Source organism: Physella acuta, unplaced genomic scaffold (genome assembly GCF_028476545.2).
Source record: "Physella acuta isolate Inbredline_101_S28 unplaced genomic scaffold, ASM2847654v3 ptg000926l, whole genome shotgun sequence".
Classification (NCBI taxonomy): domain Eukaryota; kingdom Metazoa; phylum Mollusca; class Gastropoda; family Physidae; genus Physella; species Physella acuta.
In genome coordinates, this window is record NW_026732443.1 from 38,276 (window position 1) to 64,997 (window position 26,722).

At 33.5% G+C, this 26,722-nt stretch overlaps 2 protein-coding genes across 2 annotated transcripts; one reads left to right on the top strand and one right to left on the bottom strand.

Moving 5' to 3' along the window:
* Window positions 1-359: 359 nt before the first annotated feature.
* Window positions 360-8,998, bottom strand: LOC131953484 (neuronal acetylcholine receptor subunit beta-3-like). The gene is made up of 5 exons (XM_059316673.1): window positions 8,786-8,998; window positions 2,373-2,534; window positions 1,531-1,660; window positions 1,030-1,202; window positions 360-662 (listed from the first exon to the last, which is right to left on the bottom strand). The coding sequence occupies exons 1-5, from the start codon at window positions 8,996-8,998 to the stop codon at window positions 360-362; spliced, it is 981 nt and encodes a 326-aa protein (XP_059172656.1).
* A 10,446-nt stretch (window positions 8,999-19,444) lies between these two features.
* LOC131953490 (zinc finger protein 493-like) lies at window positions 19,445-26,479 on the top strand. The gene is made up of 2 exons (XM_059316680.1): window positions 19,445-19,488; window positions 22,447-26,479. Exon 2 carries the CDS (start codon window positions 22,826-22,828, stop codon window positions 25,544-25,546), a length of 2,721 nt encoding a protein of 906 aa, XP_059172663.1. The 5' UTR covers window positions 19,445-19,488; window positions 22,447-22,825; the 3' UTR covers window positions 25,547-26,479.
* Window positions 26,480-26,722: the final 243 nt, after the last annotated feature.

Below are 26,722 nucleotides of genomic sequence, written 5' to 3' on the forward strand. Positions count from 1 at the left end.
TTGTGCGTGTAAAGTTTTTACCACGAGCTAGAGACACATGAACTCTGCTCGAAATAAGTCATCAATGAAATTTTGATTCGACTGAACCAAAGACTTAGGCTAGATGACAAGTTTGTTATACTACACCTAAAACTTTGGAGAAAAAAAAAAAGCTTGTTTAACTGGAACAAAGATTTGGATAAAATAAAAGGGGTTTTTTTTTTGTATTAATACGACGACACGAAAAAAATGACGTGTTTGTTGTACTAGAAAAAGTACTTTGAAAAAACGAAAACTTTTTGTACTGTACCTAAGACTATTGGAAAAAAACAGAAAGTTTTTGTACTGGAACTAAGACTTGGAAAAAGAGCATGTTAGTTCTAGTGGCCCAAAGACGTAGACGCAAATATCAAAAATCCAAGTGTAACACTGATCCAGATGACCAAAAACACCACAAAAGAAACTTTATCCATGTATTTTCCGGTCACTTTGTACCTATTTACTTCCGGTTTCTCTTCATTCTGGACTTGAGATGAAAATGATAGGACCGCTTTACCTAGTGTTGTCATCTGCACTTTGTCATTGCCTGTGGGGGGTTCATTGTCGAGAGGCGCCACCGAGTTTTTTGCTTTGGTAAGTGCGTCTTTAAATTTTCTCTTGGCTTTAAGATGTTGGCGTTCTTTCTGATCAAGGAGAAACCAATAACAGCCGTTAATACGCAAAATAGCAAGGCTCATATATATATATATATATACATATATATATATATATATATATATATATATGTATATATATATATATATATATATATATATATATATATATATATATATATATATATATATATATATATATATATATATATATATATATGCGTGTGTGTGTATGTGTGTATAAATGCATTTGCTATTATTTATAGTATCTTATTGAGGTGATCATTGTATACGAGCTGACCCGCGACGTAGCATACGCCGCTATCTAAATGTTTTATTTTCTACTTATCAACAATTCATAATTTGTGAATTCGACACTACAGATTCATGTACTTACCTCCTCCCTGTGTGAGAGGTAGACGATGACGATGCTATCGATGACGGTCAACATGGAGATGATGAGCAAGATGAAGAGGTAGATGGTGACAATGGGCATGGATCGTGATGACCTGGGCAACATGCCCCCTACGATACTCATAAATACGGACAGTGCCAGCAGTACGGTGATACCTGTAGGTATTTGTGGGTTCAGGGGTGACAACTTAACGGTAACATTTTAATTATGTTAATGTGAGAGATGAAGTTTAATGGTTGTTTTAACTTTTTTTATGGTGTCAAAATGATACGAGTAAATTAACAGTTTGTGTGGTATCGGGGGGGGGGGGGGGGTATTGCGTAATTTAATTGTTAAAAATAAATTATTAAAAATAAAAATTAATCCTTTAAAATTTTATAAATTGTCGTATTACTTGTCTGTCCAGAAACCGAATACGTTTACCATCGTTCCAAAACTTTCCCAGAGTAATGTGGAAAGAAAATATTGTCCAGAGTTACCTACCGTAGCCGATTTTCTCCCCTGACTCAACAGGAATGATAAAGACGAGTATGTTGAGGAATGACAAGAACACGACTGGCAGTATAATGTTGACGATCAAAAATATCGGCCGTCTTTTTAGTGTAAATTTAAACTGCAAAAAGTATATTGGAATTTTTTTTAAAATTTATTTGTTGCACCAAATAGAAGAATATTTTCTAAAATCCGCAACGCTTATGTTGTCTCTAAGTTACATACATTTACCGTCCTAGTTATGTATAATTGTGTTTTCATTTTAGTTGGTAATTGACTTTTAATCTTGATATATTTAACCTTATTGTCAAATAAATGAAAGTATGAATATAATACTAAACAAGATCTATAACATGTAAACTGTACCATCGAATTTTAAATCCCATCGCTTTTTTAGACAATTTTAACTGCTTGTCTATGTAGACTATTTCTACGATTTTGAATAATAAGTCGGCCAGTCAGATATTAATTTATTAATATCTGATAACCTACCTAAATATTGGAACCTATACTACAACTGACATTATAACCTACCTAATATGTTGGAACCTATACTACAACTGACATTATAACCTACCTAATATGTTGGAACCTATACTACAACTTACATTATAACCTACCTAAATATTGGAACCTATACTACTACTGACATTATAACCTACCTAAAATGTTGGAACCTATACTACAACTGACATTATAACCTACCTAAAATGTTGGAACCTTTACTACCACTTACATAATAAATTACCTAAATGTTGGAACCTTTACTACCACTGACATTATAACCTACCTGAAATGTTGGAAGCTATACTACCACTGACATTATAACCTACCTGAAATGTAGGGACCTGGACGACACCTGAAGATAAGTTTGACGTAATTATTGTAGCCGAGGTTAGATCCCATTCTCCATGAAGTGTGTAAAAAGAAGTTCCGATTGTAGGTACTGAATTACGGAACTGCATTTCTTCCAAATTTAATGTCAGTGCTGTCATCTATGGGGATAAATGACAGGTCTATGATTTTGTTTAAAGAGAATGACATCTTTGAAGATATATTAAAAATTGTGTTCTTAGATATAATTACATAATTAACATATAATTATATAATACTTATAGACTGAATCAAACACTATAAGTAAACGATACATTGTCTTTTTCCCCGTTCGTGCCCAAGAAACATTGGACAGGTGAAGTAGATTTCATCTGTTTAAGAAAACTCGAAAGTGTGATCAGCACTTTGCCAAACCGGCTTTACTTTCACTAACATGAGTTAGGTAACGTGAGTTAGGTACTCGTCAGAGCTGAGCGGACTCAGGGATGTTCTACTGACTCGAATTCGAGACTTCCGGGTTAGCAGACTAACTCTCTAATACTAGGCCACTCCGTTGCATAGGACACATGTAGACTTAATTATCTTACCTCGATGGTATATTTAGACTTACATAGATAACACAGTCTTGCTGATCGAACGGGTAATTGGACCTTGTCAACTGACACGATGGTATATTTAGACTTACATAGATAACACAGTCTTGCTGATCGAACGAGTAATTGGACCTTGTCAACTGACACGATGGTATTATTAGACTTACATAGATAACACAGTCTTGCTGATCGAACGAGTAATTGGACCTTGTCAACTGACACGATGGTATGTTTAGACTTACATAGATAACACAGTCTTGCTGATCGAACGGGTAATTGGACCTTGTCAACTGACACGATGGTATATTTAGACTTACATAGATAACACAGTCTTGCTGATCGAACGGGTAATTGGACCTTGTCAACTGACACGATGGTATATTTAGACTTACATAGATAACACAGTCTTGCTGATCGAACGGGTAATTGGACCTTGTCAACTGACACGATGGTATATTTAGACTTACATAGATAACACAGTCTTGCTGATCGAACAGGTAATTGGACCTTGTCAACTGACACGATGGTATATTTAGACTTAGATAGATAACACAGTCTTGCTAATCAAACGAGTAATTGGACCTTGTCAACTGACACGATGGTATATTTAGACTTACATATATAACACAGTCTTGCTGATCGAACGGGTAATTGGACCTTGTCAACTGACAGGATGGTATATTTAGACTTACATAGATAACACAGTCTTGCTGATCGAACGGGTAATTGGACCTTGTCAACTGACACGATGGTATATTTAGACTTACATAGATAACACAGTCTTGCTGATCGAACGGGTAATTGGACCTTGTCAACTGACACGATGGTATATTTAGACTTACATAGATAACACAGTCTTGCTGATCGAACGGGTAATTGGACCTTGTCAACTGACACGATGGTATGTTTAGACTTACATAGATAACACAGTCTTGCTGATCGAACGGGTAATTGGACCTTGTCAACTGACACGATGGTATATTTAGACTTACATAGATAACACAGTCTTGCTGATCGAACAGGTAATTGGACCTTGTCAACTGACACGATGGTATATTTAGACTTACATAGATAACACAGTCTTGCTAATCAAACGAGTAATTGGACCTTGTCAACTGACACGATGGTATATTTAGACTTACATAGATAACACAGTCTTGCTGATCGAACGGGTAATTGGACCTTGTCAACTGACACGATGGTATATTTAGACTTACATAGATAACACAGTCTTGCTGATCGAACGGGTAATTGGACCTTGTCAACTGACAGGATGGTATATTTAGACTTACATAGATAACACAGTCTTGCTGATCGAACGGGTAATTGGACCTTGTCAACTGACACGATGGTATATTTAGACTTACATAGATAACACAGTCTTGCTGATCGAACGGGTAATTGGACCTTGTCAACTGACACGATGGTATATTTAGACTTACATAGATAACACAGTCTTGCTGATCGAACGGGTAATTGGACCTTGTCAACTGACACGATGGTATGTTTAGACTTACATAGATAACACAGTCTTGCTGATCGAACGGGTAATTGGACCTTGTCAACTGACACGATGGTATATTTAGACTTACATAGATAACACAGTCTTGCTGATCGAACGGGTAATTGGACATTGTCAATTGACACGATGCATGGAACACACTGCCCGGGGCCCACAAAATTTCTCCCGTGTTGGAGATAAACACAGGCCTGGTAAGTGTGGGGGGGGGGGGGGAGAGAGAGAGAAACATGGAGATGTTAATATCAATGTGCAGTATTATAGGGCGTGCAATTATTTTTTATAACAACGTGTCTGTGTGGTTCTGAAGGCATTTCATCATCGTATCACCTTTTCCTGTTTGTGCCCAAGATACATGGGGCAGGTGATGTAGAGTTCATCTGTTTCAGTAGCATCGGTATATGAAAGAATAGTGTAGTGAGCATTATGCCCAACCAGTTTAATTTTCCCTAACTTGAGTTAGGTCTCCTTGAGATCTGGGTGGACTCAGGGACGTTCTACTGATTTTAATCCGGATTCGACCTCGAGACTTTCGGGTTCACAGTGTAATACTGGGTTAGCAGTCTAGCGCCCTATCGCTAGACCACGTCGTCCCTTTAAGTCATTTCAGCCTCATTTTGAAAGGCAGTATTAAATACTTGTTTGGTATGAATGTAAAGTTAAGTAGCAGTTATTGTGTATTTTAATTAACAGAAATTATGGTTACCAAGTTTATATCCTTTCGATTTAGTAGAAAGAGAAATAAAGGCTGAGTTTTTGTGACGCTTCATAACCAGTGTCTATTACGGATATCTATGTATTAACTAATTGCTTTCTTTGTTTAGTATTCAAGCGTTAATTTTGGACGCTCTTAGATATTATTGAAGTATTATAAATTAAAATTTATCCTTCACACATTCAAGCTGTAGACTTCAACGCGAGAATGAAAATTCATGTTTTATTGATTCAAAATTTGTAATAGCGTATCAAGATTTTTAAAAAATTTAGAATTAGGATCTTTTAAATTGTACCAATATTAAAACTTCTATATAAATATGATAATAAAAATTAACCTACGACAGGTCATCACCAAATAGATCACGTTTGTCCAAAGTGTTGAGTAACAGCACCATCGGTCTCCAGATCTGTGCAGGGGGTGGGTGAATCATTGTCTCACCCCCGTAGTCTTTTGGATCCCATGTTAGTAGCTGGCACACATGTCAAGCCAAATATCACAGACGTGTATAATTTTTTAGTGTAGGGGGGGGGGGGGGGGGTAAGAGCAAATAAGGTGCCGAATTTGTAACACCAATATATATATATATATTTATATATATATATATATATATATATATATATATATATATATATATATATATATATATATATAATATAAGTGCTAGGTAGAGTGTCAGTCCTTCCGACATCGCTATAGATTTTGGAACCATAAAAGTAAATACATCACATGCTTTTTACTTGCATCGCAGTGTCTTATAATTAGTTATAGAGTAGGGTTTGTTTATATAACGACTTAAATTTATGTTATAGTTGCTACAGTTTATTTTACTCTTTCGCATAGCGTGAAGAAAATATCAAATACACGCAAATTGCTAAAACATATTAAATGTATCAATGTCAAATATTCTTTTCGTTTACATTCCTAGAAAAAGTGGATACATTTTAAAAAATAAAGAATATCAAACAGTTGTGATCAAGTGCAGTATTTTTAACTAAATGCCAGTCTTCCACAAAAAAACCAACAAACACATTGTTCATCTTTGTAGATTTGTTGTAGCAACTATCTCACACAAACCACGGCTTCATTTAATATGGATTTTTAAACAATACAATGAAATGAGAAACACGCTCATTCAGACACTTATAGGTGAAGCTTAGTCAAATAAAAACAATGGTGGAATACATTTCATTTTTACCACCCGATATAACGCGCATAATTTTTTTTTAATTCATCAAACAAAATTTCGCAAGTTCTATAGAAAAAAAAATTATTCCAACAATGCATTAAACCAACGAAGAAAGTTTGGTGAAGTTGTTTGCATTTCTCTTTCAATGAACACTTTTTACTGTATAATCACTTGTACTGTTTAAACAAAATTTAAAAGTAAATATCATGAGTTACCCAGGAAATTCCACCATCGACACGTAGATCAATATAGGTTAGGTCCATCGATTAGCACTACCTTGAAGCTGGTATGGATTATTAGTCATGGTTTATTAATTGTCATATCTATCACATCTATTTAAAACTGTTCGGGATAAATTTAAAAATAATGATTCTTTTAGCGAAACGATTCTTCGTTTTTTTTTACAAGCCTTTATTTAGTTCGCAAAGTCTGTTTGTTTTCTTGTTCGTTTGTTTGTGGTTTTGTGGCGACTCTTTTAACCTAACTTTGACACACTTCCAATGCAGCGATTTCGTTTAAACTTTAGAGATACGTTCCACTTCGATGACAATACAAGACTATCTACTTTTTAATGTAAGGGGAAATAACAAAATTAAATCTCTTAAATCTCTTGATAGATTACTATACTCCATAATTAAAGGGGGAATAACTAGCTAGACGTTATCAACTAACCAGTCTAGATAGCTGTGTTCACGTCGAATGTTTACAAACGTAGAGCAGGGTCGAATTAGTGAAGGCTATTAAGGGAAGATAGTTTTTGAATGATTTGAAACTACGGGAAGGTAACAAGATCTACTTGATCTTGGTGCTTTCGTCACGGGTGGATCTTTTCACGGGAGGGTGGTGGGGGCGATAATCAACTTTCAGGACAAATAATATCATGGACAAATGATCTCTGACAAAATATCTCACGTCAAAATATTTGTAATATCTCGGATGACTTGTATCGATTTTAATATTTTGTTAATGAACTCTTTAAAAAATTATGTTAGATATATCGGAAAATATAGATTGATGCATTATTCTCACCAAAATTTAAAATATTGTAAATTAGGGTCGTGGTTTGTGGCAGATGTTTTGCAGTATAAAATAACATTAAAAACATGGGTGTCCTTTTCTCTAAGGCCGCATAAGTACCGTTACACAAAAATGTAGGAATCCTCGCATCCGCGTGTACATTACAAATGATTGGCACAATGCAGAGGCGTAGCGACCCCTCCCGGCACCACTGGTCCAATGGAAAGGGTGTTCAGGGCTGGGATGATAGAGTGATTAGGGGTGAAGAGATTTTATAGGGGTAAAATGGGCGTAGTGTAGTATTGGTTTATTTAGTGCAGTGGAGTCGACCGACCGTTTCCAACTAAAAACTGGGTCGTCTATTTATATCTTAAATGGGACCGACATATAACGTCGTTAGGTAGCAACACTAGATATCAACGTCATATTGCTACCACAGTGAATACTGTTAAATAGCTGAAACAGCAAACTGTACCGTTAAATAGCACATGGAGATAGCGACTTTAAAAAATAAAATACTTTAAAAAAACTTTTTAAAAAAACCACGTTTTTCTTGTAGACTAAAAAGTAGAAAATAAATTTTCATACATTTGATGACAAAAAACGTGGGAACGTTCACCATCAAATTTCCCGACCCATCTGCCTGACCCACGTTTTTTGTCATCAAATGTATGAAAATTTATTTTCTACTTTTTAGTCCAGAAGAAAAACGTGGTTTTTTTAAAAAGTTTTTTTTAAGTATTTTATTTTCTCCTTTTTAGTCCGTTGCTACACATGAAAAACGTGGTTTTTAAAAAAGTTTTTTATATAGTTTATTTTCTACTTTATCTAATGACTTGATTAAGAATGTGACTTGACTAAGTGTTTATAAATACACGGACTAAAAATCTTGAGCGACCAGGATTCGAACCTGGGTTGTCGCGGCCACTACGCGAAGTACTAACCACTATACGATCACGGCCAGCGCGCTGACATCGATTGGGGCCGAAGTAACTGTGTCAATAGGCCTCCAGTCTTGTCGGTATCTTTAGAAATCATGTCCTCAATTTTATGGTCCTTGGGGCGTAATTAAATTAAGCTAATTACGGTCTCTAATTGCTAGTTTTTATGATTGCATCTGAAATTGTTAGGCGAAAGTAGCCTACATGCCAAATTTCAGATCTCTAGAGCAATCAGAAGTGGGCTAATTTTCGATGTCAATTTTAACAACAAACATCCAAACAAACAAACGCGAAGCTGAGTTAAGAAAAACGTGTTAAAAATTAGAAAGTCACTTTAGATAGCACATATAGATCAAGCTGTTAGATAGCAACGTTATATCACACCATAAAATAGCACCGTAAATAGCATCATTAGAAAACACTATAAGACACAGATACCTCGTCCTTCCAAGCAAACATCACAAATCCGTTACACGTGAAGCTCTGAGCTACTTCATTGATCTCAACAATGGAGACCAGCTCAAACCCGACCTCGACTATGATGACCTTGGACTGGTCAACCAACGGTCGTACATCGGGGTTGTAGCCGCTGTTGATGATTTTGTCGTTAAAGATGGCCGTTACGTTGTTGTATGTTTGAGATCTGGCCATGCGGACAATGTTCAAGCATATCCAAAAATATAACAGATTTATTTGTACCTTGAATACCACCATGTTCAACTTTGTTATCTGCCTGAAAAATAATACATTTATTTTTACTATTACGCTATCGTAAAATAAAACAATAAATGCCATATGCCATAATTCATTTTTAGCGCAATTTCCATTCTGGAGAATTGCGTTTATTAACTCGTCATTTCTGGGAATGGATGGATGAATGAATGAATGTATGGATGTATGAATGTGTGTCCGGGCTTTAAGTCGTATCTCCTCCTCAACGAAGCAATATCGATGACTAGTTACAAAGCAATTATGTTAAGCAAGTTACGAGGATGAACATAGGCTATAAAAATTCCGGTTTTCTTTCATGGATTTCCCGGAAAAGCCAAAAAACCTCGAAAAAAAGCTGTTTTTGGCCCATATCTCGGCAACCAGACCACTTAGCGACTTGAAACATGTACCAATCGATTCCTGCCATAATTTAGAACAATATTGCCGAAGAAAGTTTTCAAAAATATCCTTTCGTTCGGTCACAAAAAATTTTTTGAATTAATTAAAATTAATTAGTAGGCATTTTTTCCAACCACACCACACGCGTCATCACGTTCAATAGCTGCGCCATCGCGTTCCATGGCTGCGCCATCACGTTCAGTAGGCGCGCAATGGTTTTTAGTCATGTAACTCTATCCTAATATATAAATCCCCACGTTCTCACATCTCTCTCTCTCTCTCTCTCTCTCTGTCTGTCCGCAAAATATTTTCGCCGGACATCACGTCAGAATCGGCAGCGATATATGAAGAACTTTTTACGGACTTTTGTTGGAAATAATATGTTAGATGTTTTAAATGTATAACCACAATTTTAGTTAAAGAAGAAAAATAAAAATTAAAGGCGTATTCGAATGTAGAGAAACAGTATTATTTATGCAACCGGAAAAGCATTAATATATGTGAAAAAGAACGCATAAAACTGTGACGTCACTATTGTTTATACATTAACTAATGACGTCATCTGCCGTGTTTAGAATGAAAAGAAATGAACTATTTCATTCAAATTTGATTTAGATCTACGTACACTATGAAATGTATACAATACAATTTTTCCGGCCTAAACTCATAAAATTTATTTTATGTATTTGGATTCTAGATCTAGAGATTCTAGATCTAGACTAAATCTAAATCTAAATCTACGCAATAACTAGATCTAGACGTAGACGCTAAGATCTAGATTTAGACTCTAACTTCTCTAAAATCAATTCCAAAAATAAATTTCTATATTAGGACTAAACTATTTCAAGACTTATTTATTTTATACAAAATCTTTGTTATGAACTGGCTAATTTGGGATAAAAAATTAATTTGAAAGAATAGGCATATTCGCGTAAGTTAAGATTTTAAAATACGTGTTTCATTCTCCGTATTTTATAAGGTGCCTAAGTAGCGGAGATGTTAGTGTACATTAAACCACGCAGGTGGTGCGGGTTCGAGACACAGCAAGTCAACTTGGTTAATGTATTCTTTTTTATTATGCTCGGGCTAAACTTTAAAAAAAAATTCTTTTAGGAATCTAGATCTAGATCTAGATTGTCGGGTGTCCGATAGGGCACTTCCCGGCGCCGCAGGCGCTTCAAATTTGGCATGATCTTGCCTTGGTGCGACAGAACACGGGGCCGGTTGGCCGAAAAGTCTACGATGTGGGGGTCAAAACTGACCTCGACTGACGGGTACCTTATATGAGCTATAAATCGAAAAAAATGTCCACGGAGGAACCTCTTCATAACTCTTGAGGTCGTAGACCGAACTTCGGGCGAATTAATTAAGCATTCAAATTCTCAATGTTTTCGAAAGCCTAAGCGAAGCTGGGCAGCATGCCTAGTTGTAAATAAAACATGTAAAATACTGAAAAAAAAAATTAATAAAAAACGTTTTAATAACTAACCAATGGTTTTACTAACCCTGCTCTTGATTTACGCTACGACAGAGCTATTTTTAGATAACATAAGGAAATTGCGCTAAAATTGTCACTAGACTTTTTAATTACCTTGTTTTGCTTATATCTTGATCTAAAGACCATCAAAATAAAATAAAAAATATTTATAAAATTAAAATAACTTAGTATTCACTTGAGTATTAGTTTTTGATCACTGTTTACTGACAAACAATATTTTTAAAAAAAACACGTCAATAGTTGGGACAAGATGTCAAAATTAATATTCCGATTAAGGTTGAACTGTTGTTTATTGCTAGGATATAAAAATCAAAACGAATATGCAGACCAAATTTTTCTTTTCCCCACAAAAACAAGAATAGCTCTCCAGAAGTGTTTATTGGATTGTGTAATACAGTTACAAGTCTTTGAAAACGGAAGCTGTATTGATCTTTAGATGAGTACACAGTTATAACGTGAAATTATTGGCACATGCTGTACAAAAGATACAATCATACGAAACTCTTATCTTACGACTAGACTAATTAGGAGACCAATTAGACTAATTAGCAGTGCAATAATATTCAGTTCAAAAACTACATTGCAAATAAAACAAAGCTTTAGCAAACTTTTTTTTACATTAGGAAAGTGGATTCAATCCATGCAAACCCGTGCCAAAACAAATATGACCCAAGAAATAAAGTGCAGGCATTGTTTACATTTAAATAACTATGTGCTAGAAAGCAAGGTTATATGTCTAAGAATATAGAATTGATAACGCGATGATGAAATCTTCTTAAAATATTGCATCAGATTTTCTTCTGAAACCGCAGCAACGCGCGGGGACGGGCACGCTAGTTTTATCAAAATACAACCATTTTACTGTTTGCTGTAAAACTTCGTTTTTAATTTAAAGCTAAAATAGATTACAGTAAAACGGACACGCTAGTAGGCTTCTAAAATTTTTGTGATCTTAAAATACAAGTATAAATGTTATAAAAATTAAAGACAGACAATAACGTGGAGTTAAAAACAAATAAAAAACAAAGAATCGGCTGAGAGAGTTTCAGAATATTAATTTAGCCTTTACCGATTCTAAGCACAATGACACAATAACTCAAACACACACTAATCTTCTCTGAGAAGCTTAATACGTGAATCCGCAATTCAACGGGCGAGGGCAACAGTCTAACACGTTCAGCTCGTCTTTAGGACGTATGCATTGCTTCGCTTCGTCATCCTATGGATTGGTTCACTCGTGACAGTTTGGGAACGAGTTGGTGGCTGTCACAGTTACGTGACGTCACAGTCTGATGCTAAAAGAATCTGTATAAATAATTTAAGGCTGGGTGGGGAAAATAGGTACAGAGTTCTATAAGTTTATTTTTAATTAATCGGTATATTAGGTTATCAGGCTCTTGAAGTTAATGCTGTTTTTTTGTATAATTTTTATTGGGTAAAAAAAGTCTGCAGGTAAAAAAAAACTTCAAATGTTTCTAGACTAAACGAGGGAGAGATAACCTAAGGAGCAAACCTTAACAAGTTCCTATGAGAACACAAAAATACTATATTTAGAGCTATTTTCTTTTACGACATTAAGTAACATTTGTTTCTGACCACAACCTCTCATGTTATATGATCTTTCTAGTAAACAACATTACCTCCCCTGCACGAATAAGCAGAGTGATGTATTCAGAAAAAAATATCAATCACATGATTTTTATCGGAAATCTTTGGTTACATTTTCTGTAGAAACAGCAGAAAAGGTAGTTGTATTAAAGTTAGTTGTATCTAATAATTCATTCGAATTTACTATATTACACGCACATATACGCATATATATATATATATATATATATATATATATATATATATATATATATATATATATATATATATATATATATATATATATATATATATATATATATATATATATATATATATACATATATATATATATATATACATATATACACACACATATATATATATATATATATATATATATATATATATATATATATATATATATATATATATATATATATATATACACACACATATATATATATATATATATATATATATATATATATATATATATATATATATATATATATATATATATATATATATATATATATATATATATATATATAATGTATATAGAGGGCTAGGTGTGTGTGTGTGTGTGTCATTTTTTATTTTTTTATTTTAATATAAAATTAAGATAAGCTTACTCAACATTGACCGAGCTCAGTAGCTATTGTAGAAAAAAAGAAATTTAAAAAAAAATATACTTTTGAAAGGGGTGTTTTGCTGACATTATTTTAGGTGCTACAGCCTGGCTTTTTGTTTTGTGTGACGTTGTGTAAGAGTTGTGGTGGAGTTGCGAAGAGTAAAAGATTGATGAACCCAGTGTAGGTATAAATACCATGCTTTATTTACTCGGTGTGAGGTTTTGTTTTCAAACAGGAGCATTGTCTTCTCAACTTTACATGCATGTTACGAGTTTTATGTTTGTTTTAAAAATGTAAGCATTTCGATGTTAAACTTAAACTGTGAACATCTACGTTGTTGCGAACCCAACGGTCAACCCCGTCTTTCAGGTCCACAAAAGGTTCATTTCTTCGTTATAAGAACCGTATCAGTACAATTTTACACTCATTAAGTCTCGATCTGCTGTCACTGTAGTAGCATCGCAACAACAAAGAAATAAAGCAAATAACTAAATCAAGAATTTATCTTTTTGGTAATAATTAGTATTGTGATTTATAGATTGCGCAAATATAGTTCGCCTACTAATTTTTTTTTTCATTTTTTTTACTTTCTCGTATATACGAAGTATAGAGAAAGTATTGTAATCGTGCACAAAAATCACTTGAAATTTTAACAATTTTCACCGTATTACACCTCAGTCCTTCATCACATCCGAAGTATAGATGACTTATTTTAATCGGGCAAAAATTATCAATCCAGATTTATCAAAATTAAGAGGTTTTATGCGTAATCCAGTCTGAAAAACTGGGCTTTGCAATTCTGTCCGTATGTCTGTGTGTCTGTCTGTCTGTCTGTCCGTGTGTAAACACGATAACTTGAGTACCGTTACAGCTAAGTTGATGAAATTTCATATTTAAGTATTTTATCAAAATCGTAGATCCGTATCAACTTTTGAGCAATTTCCGATAACCGGAAGTGGTACTTTTTCTACTTAGAATTTTTCAAAAGCCTATAACTTGAGTACTATTACAGATAGATGAATGAAATTTCACATGTAAGTAAAAGATCTAATTCTCTACCTTCTGTTAAATTTTGAGTAATTTCTGTTGACCGGAAGTAGTAATTAACGCTACTTCCGATTTCGCAAAAAAAACTAATGTAAATTTTTAAAGTACTAATAATATTGCGCACTATTATGCACTTTTTTTATTTGACGTTCACTTGGTGTGCAATTCTTTTGTCTACAAGATTTTATTCTATTTTTAAAACTTTAAGTATTTAAAATTAATTAAAAATCATGTCTATAGCCCGAGTTCCCATTCCCTGTTGTTTTATATATGAATATTCGAGAAAGTTTAGGGGAGATCACTCCCGGTTTATTTAAACATTCGAAACGATCCATTGGGCAGATGATGTAGGGTTTATAAGTTTCTTGACCTCAGCATATGAATAGATAATGCTTTCCCTAATTGAGTTTAGTATCCAACATTTTTGGATGGATACCCATCAGAGCTGGATGGATTCAGAGACGTACCACTGACTTGAACCCGGATTCAAACTCGAGACTTTTGGTTCAGCAGTATTGCGCACTACCGCTAGGCCACGCCGTCCCACTTTGTTTTATTAACTAACCCTTATTGAATGTTTGAAGAAGATCCGCATATTGTGGGAACTAGATGAAGTCCTTTTGTGGGTCGTTGGATTCGTTGTTTAAGATACTAAACATAAAATATGGTAATGATAGTTGATAATTTAAAGAAAAAAAAAGACATTGTTTCGTAAAACAGTTGATTTAATTATTTATTTTATTCACAAGGTTTTTTTTTCAACAGTTTGCCCTCGTTGTGAGCTAACTCCTAGCCACAGACGTGTGTCAGTGTCTCGCAGTCTGAAAACATAAAAAGACATTTTTTTTTTAAATTTATAAAATATTTATTTATGAAATAAAATTTCTTTTAAATTTTGTTAAGATAACATATTGTCTTTATGGATTTTTCCATAAATAATTTTACTATCTTATAATTTTTTAGAATGCATAACATATATGCACTTAGAAACAGATTTAAGACAACGTAAAATTTATTCAAATTCAAATTTATTCAAATTTATTCAAACAACGGTTACAATTGTAGACACAAAGGCCTTTTTTCACATTGGCCGTTTAAACAAATAAAGCAATTCAATAACACATAGCAGTAACACATAGCACTGAAAATGTGGAATAAAGAAACAATGGTACATAGCTATCATACATAATGAGATAAAAAAGTGAATATAATAGATGAATGAGAAATGTTACAATGAGTCAGTTAGGTCATTAAATAATTTTAGTTTTAATTTAGATTTGAATATATTTTCAGATCTAGATAGCTTTATTTTATTAGGAAGATTGTTCCACAAATTAGAACCAGAGTAGGCGAAGCTATGTTTTTGGAAAAAGGTTGAATAAGGGAATGGTAAATTGAGACGACGATTTAATTTTATGTTAAAAGAAAATAGATCTGATAAGTAAGAGGGGGCTGTTTCGTGGAATATTTTATATCAGAAAATTGATTTAGTATATATTATCTTTTTATTTAATGGAAGTATTTTAGTTGTAAAAAAAGAATCCATACTACTAGACAAGCCAGTAACCAGTTTTATAGCCCTTTTTTGTAAAGAAAGAAGAGGACGCTGCTTAGAAATAAAGCTGCCGCTCCACACTACAGAAGCATAATCCAACCTGGATTGAATAAAAGCCTCATAAAAAACCAGCCTGCTCCTATAGTTGAGAAAGTTCTTTATCCTTGCTAACTGAAAGGTTGTCTTTAATAAGGACATTCTTAGAAAATGAATATGGTCAGACCAAGTGAGGTTGTGATCTATAAACAATCCTAGGCATTTGTAACTGTCTACCTGTTCAATGTTTGAATTGTCTATAGTAATGTTTAATGCGGTGGATGGAAGACGAAGGCGTTTCTGATGAGTTGTAATAAACATTGACTTGGTTTTATCGGGGTGAAGTTTCATTTTGTTAAATTTTGTCCAAGTTGCAAGCTGATTGGCACATGTTTGAAGTTTGTAACTGAGTGACTCAGCACTGTCTGCAAAGACATGCAAAGAAGTATCATCAGCGAACATCTCGCACTGACCAGCGTCAATATGTAATGGAAGATCATTAATGTATAAAGAAAAAAGTAAAGGACCTAAGATTGAGCCCTGTGGAACCCCTATATTAACATATTTCTGTGAAGAGATGGTATTAAGGTGAAACACGCGTTGAGATCGGTTAGATAAAAAGGAGTGAAGTAACCTAACTGTAAAGTCGTGGAATTTGTATGGAATTAGTTTTTTAAGAAGTATGGTGTGATCAATAGAATCAAAGGCTTTTCTGAAATCGACAAACAGCGAGCCACAGAGTAGGTTTTTGTTAATATTTATAAGCCAGTTTTCATTCATCTTAATCAGAGCAGTGTGACAAGAATGAAACTTTCTAAACCCAGACTGATTTCTATGGAAAAGCTTGAACTTTTCTAGGTAATATGAAATGCATTTGTTTATACAGAAAGACGTACTTAATAAACATTACTAACGCTAACAAAAACATTAACAGATTTAAATAATTTTCTTGCATTATTATTATTATCTTCTACTACTAGGCCTACTTAAAAAATTCAAAATAAAAATGATGAAAGCAAATTGATATACCTCTAAATGGTTTTGTTTTACTTCAAAACAAATACTATTTACAGTAAAACCTAAGTTGCTATTTTAAAACACAAGCCTTTTTGGTGTAGAAAATCATTTTTTAACAAAGCACTATTGATGCCATCCAGTTTACTTAACAATGTTATAACTATGTTGAAAACTGTCTCGGTAAACACGCGGTAAACTCTTTCCTCTCGTTCACAATCAGTGGTGTAAGTGCACACACAGACTACATAATCAAGGGACATAACAATGTTATATAAAATTAAGGGACGTAACAAAAACTAATAAGACATAACATAACAGTGTCTGACCCTTTTTATTGTTTTTTCTTCGTTCCAGCTCTGCTGTTTCGGCCGGAGCGATCACTACTGGAGCTGCTCTTGCTCTCAGAGCTGGAACTACTAGAACTGCTACGGCTCTCGGAGCTAGAACTGCTGGAACTACCGCCGCTGCCCTTTTTGCTGCCCTCACCCTGGGCGTAGGAAACTACGACTAAGGCGACGAGCGCCAAGCAGAGGACGAACTTCATATTGGCCATGTTGGTACTTGCTCCGAGCTGAAAAGCAAAAGATTGAAGAAGTTGGAAGCAAATCCAAAAAAGAAAAGCAGGCTGAAATCGGAGTCAATGGCCACATTGGCGCATAACCAGTTGACACGTAACGCTAAATTGTGTTGGAGGCGTGGTCGAGTCGGCAAAAAGCTCATGGTTGATAAATTCGAACAAAGTCTCGAGTTCAAACCCACTGGCAGATAAATCTCGATCCCATTCAACACTAATAATTAAGAACGAAGAAGAAGAAGAAGAAGAAGAAGAAGAAGAAGAAGAAGAAGAAGAAGAAGAAAGTTAACTGTGGGGGGAAATGGGTGCTTTTGGTGAATTAACTCGATTAATTGTACAATACTGATGCAAAACGTTTTTGAAGGCATGGGGGTCGTCCATAAATGACTTCACACTCGTAGGGGGGAGGGGGGTCCGTAATTTTGTGACAGTGTGTGATGAGGGGGAGAGGGGGTGGGGGGGTGCAGATGGTGTGACGTCACTTATTTGCATTATAAAAAAGCAATGTTAGAAAACGAGTTATTTAACCGTTATTTCGCGTTTTAGAAAACGGTTTTAATAAATTGTAATAGAAATTGATCAAAATACTCTATGTTGACTGAGTTGACAAATTTTGGAAAAATTGCGATGTTTAAAAAAATGCAACTGCAATTTTGAGGGGGGGGGGGGTGTTGTAGGCTGAGGTGTGACGTCATTTTAGGGGAGGGGGTCTGGCTTTTGTGACGACGTGTGACGAAGGGGAGGGGGGAGGTAAAAATCGTCCAAAAAAGCGTGACGTCATTTATGGATGACCCCTTATAAAAACATTAACATATCGATATCTTAATGGGAGAGGGGGATTATGATTTTTAAAATGTTTCTATGTATATTCTCATATCCTCAAATATTTGTTTTTAAACTTTTAAATAAAGGATCGTTTATTTTTGTCTACATTTGTATAACTCAAACAGAAATAAGACGATAGGACAAGTTTCATAAAAGAAAAGTTAAAAGTCAATTTAAATTAACACAAACTTGCAGCAAAACCACGATTTTTTCAGTTAAAATGTTGACAAACTTATAAACCATCATTTTTACAAACACTTTGAATAGCTTAACTGTTAAACAAAGGAAAAAATTAATTTTGACATATTTCCCCCATCCTCTTTTACATTAAATAGCATTTCATTAACCACAAATCCTTGCACAATATAACATATTTAGAACCCCAACCCTTCAATTATACTACGACAAAAAGGCAAAGGCTAATACAAAAATTTAAGTGATATTTAAAAACAAATAAACAACCTTCATTAGATATATCATTAGACTTAAATTACATTAAAAGAAAACAAATATTGTAGGCCTATAAACCAATTGAGTCAACTCAGTCATTTATCCATTGTAAAAATAATACACTAACTGAAATGCAGTGTTATATAACTCTCTAGATCTAGATCGCGACACAACTAAAATAATGCAATACTTCCAAATAGTATGTCACCCCTACCACTAATGCATTGTTCAAAATATGCACCATCCTTAAATCAACAACTGACTGGTAATGTCCTGTTAAGTACTTACCTAAGCCCTTGAGCACAAGAAAAAACCTTACCTGAGTGGCTTACACAAGAGGAAGTTTAGTGACTACGAATACAAGTCAAGAAGGGACAGTCTTTTATACTGGGCAGTGCAGCTACCAAACTCGGCTACAACATTGATACGTAAATTTATTTGATGCAATTGGATAAGCTTCAAAGGGTTGAATAGGCATTAACATTGCTAAACGTGAGTGCAGTTGTTATCGCCTTAAAAAATCTGTGGCCAAGTGTTAATTCGGGTGTGGTGTTTTTAATCTGTTTCATTTCTTGGACGACTTGCACTAGGGTGGGCCTAGGTGAATAATAATATTAATTCATTCGTGTGTGCAGAATGTCGAATGCTAATCAGTGCCTCTCCTCCATTTACCTACATGCACTGCTACGAAGTAAATGTGGTAAATTGGGAAGAAAAATAGTACGCACCAGGCTCCAACTACTGTAGCTGCACCACTGTCTATCAACGTGCGAGCACTCACATTTTAGTTCTTCAACACACTCACCAGTAATATAAATAATATTAAGCAGGCCTAGATTCTAACTCATATTTATTAAAAAAGTAAATGTTGCGTTGAAACTCATGTTTTGGCATGCAAACTTATTGTTCTCTGGCAGTGTCGTTATAAATTTTAACTGGCATTACTTGGCGACAAGATTTTTTTTAATCTTCTGATAATTAACAATGTCATTTAATTTGATGGCAGCTAGAAATCTAGATCTAGAACAATATCTAGATCTATCTAGAGATCTAATAATTGATTAATAAAGCATCTAATTATTGAACTATAAAACATTATAGATCTAGTTTATAGGTAGATCTAGTACTGTGAACAATTTTTTCTTGTCCTTTACGCCTTTACTCCCTTTACTGGGCCTTTACTCAGCTTACTCAGGCTTACTGGCCTTTGTAACTTTGTTGCTTTAGTTAAGTTACTTTAGTAAAGCTGCTTTACTAAAATAAATTACTTCCTAGATCTATAAGCCTAGTTAGTACTAGTTAGTGGTTAACTCTAGGAGATCTAGATTCTAGGCCTACTACTTAACTACAATAACTAACTAGATTCTAGTACTAGATCTAGGCACTAGCACTAGGGGTGACTAGGGCGTACTATTTATTTAATCAATTTTAATCTAGCTAGATATAATTATTAATTAATCGGTTATCTATCGTTTTAGGTACGTAAAATTGCCCGCGACTTGTAATGTGAAAAACAGGTGACTCCTTAAATTTTTAAATTTTAACAGGGCCTAATTATTTCACATTTTGATGAGGATTTATGGTTTTTAAAATACAAAAATGTTTCCTTGTTTCATTTATGTAGATTCTACATGTTTTTAAGCAATTGAATTAAAACTTTTCAGTAATAAATGAAGACTAGCGATGTTTCCAACAGATGCAACCATGCTCATTTACTATAGCAGCCATCTTGTTTAAGTTTTATTTTAATAAGCTTATAGTATAGCACGAGATTCAGGGGGAAGCCACTCTATTTTACAAATTACTGCTGTTTATATAGCAAATCTTGCTCTCAGACACTGCTGTTTAAAGTTAATTTCTGGCCTATATCGATATATTTTGCCATTGATTTAGGTTTATTATTCATTTATCTATAATATTTGACACATATGACAATATGCCTCTATTAAAGCCTTGACAATGAGGTAACGTTTTTGTACATTAATAGCCGCAGGCGATTTTACGTACCCAAAACGATAGATTACCAATTAATCTAGCTACTAGATCGGATGTTGGGAAATTGCGAGGCCTTAAACTGCATAAAGGGTGCAAAAAACGTTGGTCACGTGATATAGTCTATAATAGAGGTATATATTTTTATTTTAAAAATATAGGCCTAGTGTAAAATAATATTCTGTTTATGAACTCGCACTGACCCGTCTATCAAGACAGGATTCTTCTCCCGCTGACAAGAAAACGAGACCAGTGGTCAGAGGATGTTAAGAGTTAAGATTGTTTGATTCTATAAAATCAAATTAGATGAAAAAAAAGAACACACAACATTCGTGATATATCATCTTCTTTAGTTTATAACTATAAAACGTAAAAAAAAGAAACAAAATTTGTTTTCGCAAATTGTGTCTTGCTATTTTCCCGAGATTCCGCAATTTCCCAACACCCTACTAGATCTAGCTAGATTTAGATCTAAAAAAAAATAAGAATAGGCCTAGATCTAGAATTAATTAGCGATGGGTGATGCACATAAAATTATTATTCTAGATCTGCTTTATTTTATACTTAATTAGTTTATGTGACTATCTAGATCTATGTGAGTCGTGTTGAGTTGAAGTAAAGTAAGTTGTTTGAGCACAACAAACTAATGAACTAAAATTCAAGTTGAAGTATGCCTAGAATCTAGAATAGATCTAGACCTCTAGTAGATCTATGATATTTTGTTTGTGATAGTGAATAGATCTATATCTACATACTAAGAATCTAGATCTAGTGATCGTTTTAATATTTTGGCTAGCTCTATGTGAATTTGACTAGATCTAGAATCTAGCAACCACACGGGCAGATGAGGCTCGTTAGCTGGGGACAGCCACTCTTCTAGGAGACATAACTCCAAAATCAAACAACTGCTGCCTTGTAGTTTGTTCTTGGTTGGACAAAAAGCTATGGAAGCAAATCCAAAAAGAAAAGCAGGCTAAAATCTGAGTCAATGGCCTCAATGGTGCATAACCAGTTGACATGTATACTTAATTGTTTTGGAGGCGTGGTTGAGTCGGCAAAGTTCATGGTTGTTAAATTCAAAAAAGTCTTGAGTTCAAACCCTCTGGCAGATAAGGCTCGATGCCTTCCAACACTAAAAATTAAGAACGAAGAAGAAGACTAGACTAGAGACTTGTCACTTTGCTACACTTCATTCTAGTGATAATTATCAATTCTAAAAATCCTCACCAGAATATACAAAAATATTACTAGACTAGAAACTTGTCACTGTACTAGATCAGTAACATTAAACTTAGTAAGTTGAATTAGATTTTAGAATTTAAATCTCTAGTAATATTTAATATTCTCTCTTGACTAGTACAGTTTAGAATCTAGATCTTTGTAGTGTAGATCTTAAAAATGATTTTGGTAGTAGTGAGATTAGAAAAGTGGCTATTTGGACTCTGTTCTGTAAAAAATATTATAGCCATGGATGGCTATTAGGACACAGTTCTGTATAGCCACATAATGCATATTCACACCTACATTAAGTTTCGTCAAATTGTAGAAACCTTTGTTAAACATTTTATTATGTTTGACGTCTTTCTTGTGGATTGGATAGCATTTTTTCTTTTTTTTTTAAATTTAATAAATCCCTAGCTCATACAAAAATATGAACTCTACTTCATCTGCCCAATGGATTGCGATGTGTAAAGAGTAATCTTCCTCCTACACAAATAATTCCCCACTTGATCTAAATTCAAAAGAATTAAATGTTATTAAATCAATATGCAGGGGTGTGGCAAAGTAGTAATCATGATGGCCAATACATATGTTACAGGGTTAGACCTAAGGTCTGGCTGCATTGTTTTCATTTTTGTTTGTAAACTAGATTTGTACTTTTAATTAAACCTAAAATAAACAACTAAAGGTAAAACGCCAATGTTGCGTTGGCAATTGTACTGGAATAATAGTCTAAAGTGGATATGTAAACTTGTAAACCTTTATTTATTTGGCTTTTGAAAATAATGTTAAAGTCAAATATAATTAATAGTTTAACGTTTTTCTCATAAAAAGATGCAACAAATAAGCAAGAATGTACTTATTAAAACCCAGCTGAAATAATAATCATGTTGTTTTTTCAGTCATAAGAACCATTGAGAAAAAGCTGAACATGGAGAGAAGCACTGAAGGTTTTGAAGCATTTCAAAGTGGAATAGTGATTAAACAGGAACCAGTTGAGGACATACAACATGAGTTACAAAGTGAAGTTTCAGTTCATGACAGACAACCAGTTGGTTTGAGAGCAATTTCCACTTTTGTAGAAACTGGTATTGAACCAAATGCAGAGCTTAACCAGTCAAGGGAGGAAACTCATGCGGATGATTTTTTTCAGATAAAGACAGAGGTATCAAATGAGTTATCTGAACTGAGGCAAATACATGAGAGGAGCATTGATGGTTTGACATGTGAGAAATCTAACTTTACTAGTGATATTTCCGATATAAAACCTGATGTTGTGTTGCCACAAAGTAATGATTTGGATGAAGATTCAATAATTCTTACTGTTGGAGAGAGACAACTTGCATTTATGGGACACAACAAATCTGATGCTGATTCAGATAGTTCAATTTTGGCTAAAAACTTTAATTCAGAAGGGAAATCATATGAGTGTCATGTATGTCATAAAATGTTCCATTCTCAAAGTTATTTAAATGTACACACGAAAATTCATTCAGGAGAGATGATACTTGAATGTGAAATCTGTCATAAAAAGTTAGCTACAAAACTTAGCTTGAATAGACATAGAAAAACTCATCTAGAAGAGAGATCACACGAGTGTGATGTGTGCCTTAAAAAGTTTGCTTCTTATAATTATTTAATCATTCATAAAAAGTTACATTCAGGTGAGTTGCTACATGAATGTGAAATATGCCAAAAAAAATTTGTTACACAAATGCGTTTATTAAGGCATATTAAAACTCATTCACAAGATAAAACACTTGAATGTGATGAGTGTGGTAGAATTGTTAAAATGGATTATTTAACAAAGCATAAAAAAATATATCATTCAGGAGAGATGCCACATGAATGTGAAATATGTAATAGAAGGTTTGCTTTAAAATGTTATTTAAAGGAACATCAAACATGTCATTCAGAAAAGCTATATGAATGTGAAATATGTCATAAAAAGTTGGCTACAAGTGTGAGTTTAAAAAGGCATAGAAAAACTCATACAGGAGAAAGACCACATGAGTGTGACCAGTGTGGTAAAAAGTTTTCTTCAAGTACTTATTTAAAAGTGCATAAAAAAGTTCATTCAGGAGACTTGCCACATGAATGTGATGTATGTCATAAAAAGTTTTTGAAACAAATTTTTTTAGAAAGGCATAGAAAAACCCATTTTTTAGAAAGATCACATGGATGTGATGTGTGTGGGAGAATGTTTACAGCAATGATATATTTAACACAACATAAAAAAATTCATTCAGGAGATATGCCACATGAGTGTGATGTATGCCATGAAACATATGCTAACCAATTTTGTTTAGAAAGGCACCAAAAAATTCATTCTGAAGAGAGGCCATATGAGTGTGATGTGTGCCATCAAAAATATCGCTCTAAGGATTATTTGACACGACATAAACGCATTCATTTAGAGGAGAGACCATATGAATGTGACGTATGTTTGAAAAAGTTTGCCTTTAGAAGTAATTTAAGAAAACATAAAAATATTCATTTAGGAGTTGAGCTAATAGAATGTGATGTGTGTCTTGAAAAGTTTGCTCGTACTGAATTCGCAAGACATAAAGCTACTCATTCCAAATTTAGACCTCACGAGTGTAAAGTGTGTCATGAAAAATTTGCTACTTTCCTTTGTCTTGCAAGACATAGAAAAATACATCCCGATGAGCGTCCCAAATCCTTTTTGTCAAGTTATTTAAAACTATATAAAAACATCCATGCAGGAAAGATGTTATATGAATGTGTTGTGTGTCATAAGAAATGTTCAACAATAACAGCTCTAAGGAGGCATAAAAAGAGTCATTTAGAAAAAAAATCTCATGAATGTCAAGTGTGTGGTAAAAAATTCTCTAGAGCTGATTATTTAGCAAAACATAAATCTATTCATACAGGAGACATGGTACATAAGTGTGATGTTTGTCTTAAAATCTTTGCCACAAAGCTTTCTTTAGTAAGACACAGGGAAACACATTCTGCTGAGAGAGGACAAAAATGTGATGTTTGTCATAAAATATTTGTTTCTATGCGTTCTTTAAAACAACATAAAATCCTTCATTCAGACGAGAGGCCGCATCAGTGTGATGTATGTTTTAAAAAGTTTGCTTTCCGAAGAAGTTTAATGGGACACTTAAAAAAACATTCTGAAGAAGGCCTGCATAAGTGTGATGTATGTAATAAAACGTTTGCCACTAGCCAGTATTTGGCACAACATAAAAACATTCATTCAGGAAAGAGACCGTATAAGTGTGATATTTGTCTTAAAACTTTCTCTTTTAAACATAATTTTAATGATCATAAAAAATTTCACTCTGGTGGAGGGTTTTATGAGTGTGATGTTTGTCATAAAAAATTATCGTCTAGGAGTTCTTTGAATCAACATATTATTATTCATTCCGGAGAGAAGCCACATGAGTGTGATGTATGTCTGAGAACTTTCTCTGTCAAAACGTATTTAATTAAACATAAAAAAAAACATCTTCGTGAGGAACTTCACAAGTGTGATGAATGTCCTATCAAATTTTCTAACAAGACTCTCTTAGCAAGACATAAGAAAATCCATAAGTCGGATACATCAATAAAAGTATATTATGACTATGATGATTCATGTAACACAAAAGAAGACAATTTAATCAAAGTTGAAGCACCATGAGTTTTTAGTTTAGGCCCCTAATTAAATAATTTAATTTTGAAATAATATCCTTAATTAGGGTAAGAAACACAAAGGAAGATAACTTTATTCAGTATTTTGTTCTGTGAAAAAAAAGTTTGTTCAGTTTTAATTTAACATAAAATTAACTTGATCTTTGTAGGAAAGAATTGAAAAAAAAATGTTTATGAGAAGTGTTTGTGTGGCATGAATAATATTTATTGTTGCTGTTACTTGCTAGTACTAGTACATTGACATTATAATAGCCAGCATAAAAATATGATATTTGATTCCTTAAAATTGTATATTTTTCTTTGGGCTTCTCAACCACTACTGTGCTGGTATCCGAAAACAATTTGTACCTAAAGACAATATTCATTTAGACATAAAATTGCTTTCTATATTATAAAAACCACCTGGGAAATTTCTTAATAGACTTAACTGTAAGCAATAGGATTGTATTTCTTAAGTTAAAATATTTTGGATAAATTGAAACTGTTCAGAAGTTTAATGAAGTATTTATCACAGTCTAAGATTCATTTGTCAAGTAAAAATATGGAAACTCTTAAGCATACAAATGTAACTGTTTTGTCACGAAAATTTAATTACTAAAAAATCTTTTCATGTTTAGATTTAAAATTTAATGTTTTGTACAGAATGTTTTGTGCTTATAAGTTACTGGCTTGTTAAGCTCTGCACTGGCCATAGTGAAAAACATATCTGTAAAAGACTGTGACTTGTGTGTTTATTAAGCAGCAAATGTTGGGTGCTGCTTGTGTTAGAGATATCAATTTGTGCAAGCATACACAAACACAGTCAAATTTACAAACACAAATTTGAATTTGTTTTCTGTTGTTTTAAATTTTGTTCATCATCTTTAATATAATGTAAATGGAAGTAATTTGTATAACTTTTCAGATAGAACTATGATTTTTGTGAAGGATAATAAGTTTATTTTTATTTTGTTTTCTGCAGTTTAGGTTAATTAAAAGTTATGTTAAAAAAATGTAGACTTGTTTTAAAAATGATAAATATTGAGTTTTCTTGTCATCAATTTTAGTTAAAGTACAAAAATTAAGACCATAATAATATTGCACATTGTTATTTAAGTGGAGATTTCACTGTAAGCATGCCTTTCATAAACAAACATAATTATACAAAGTCCATTTTGAGCTTTAT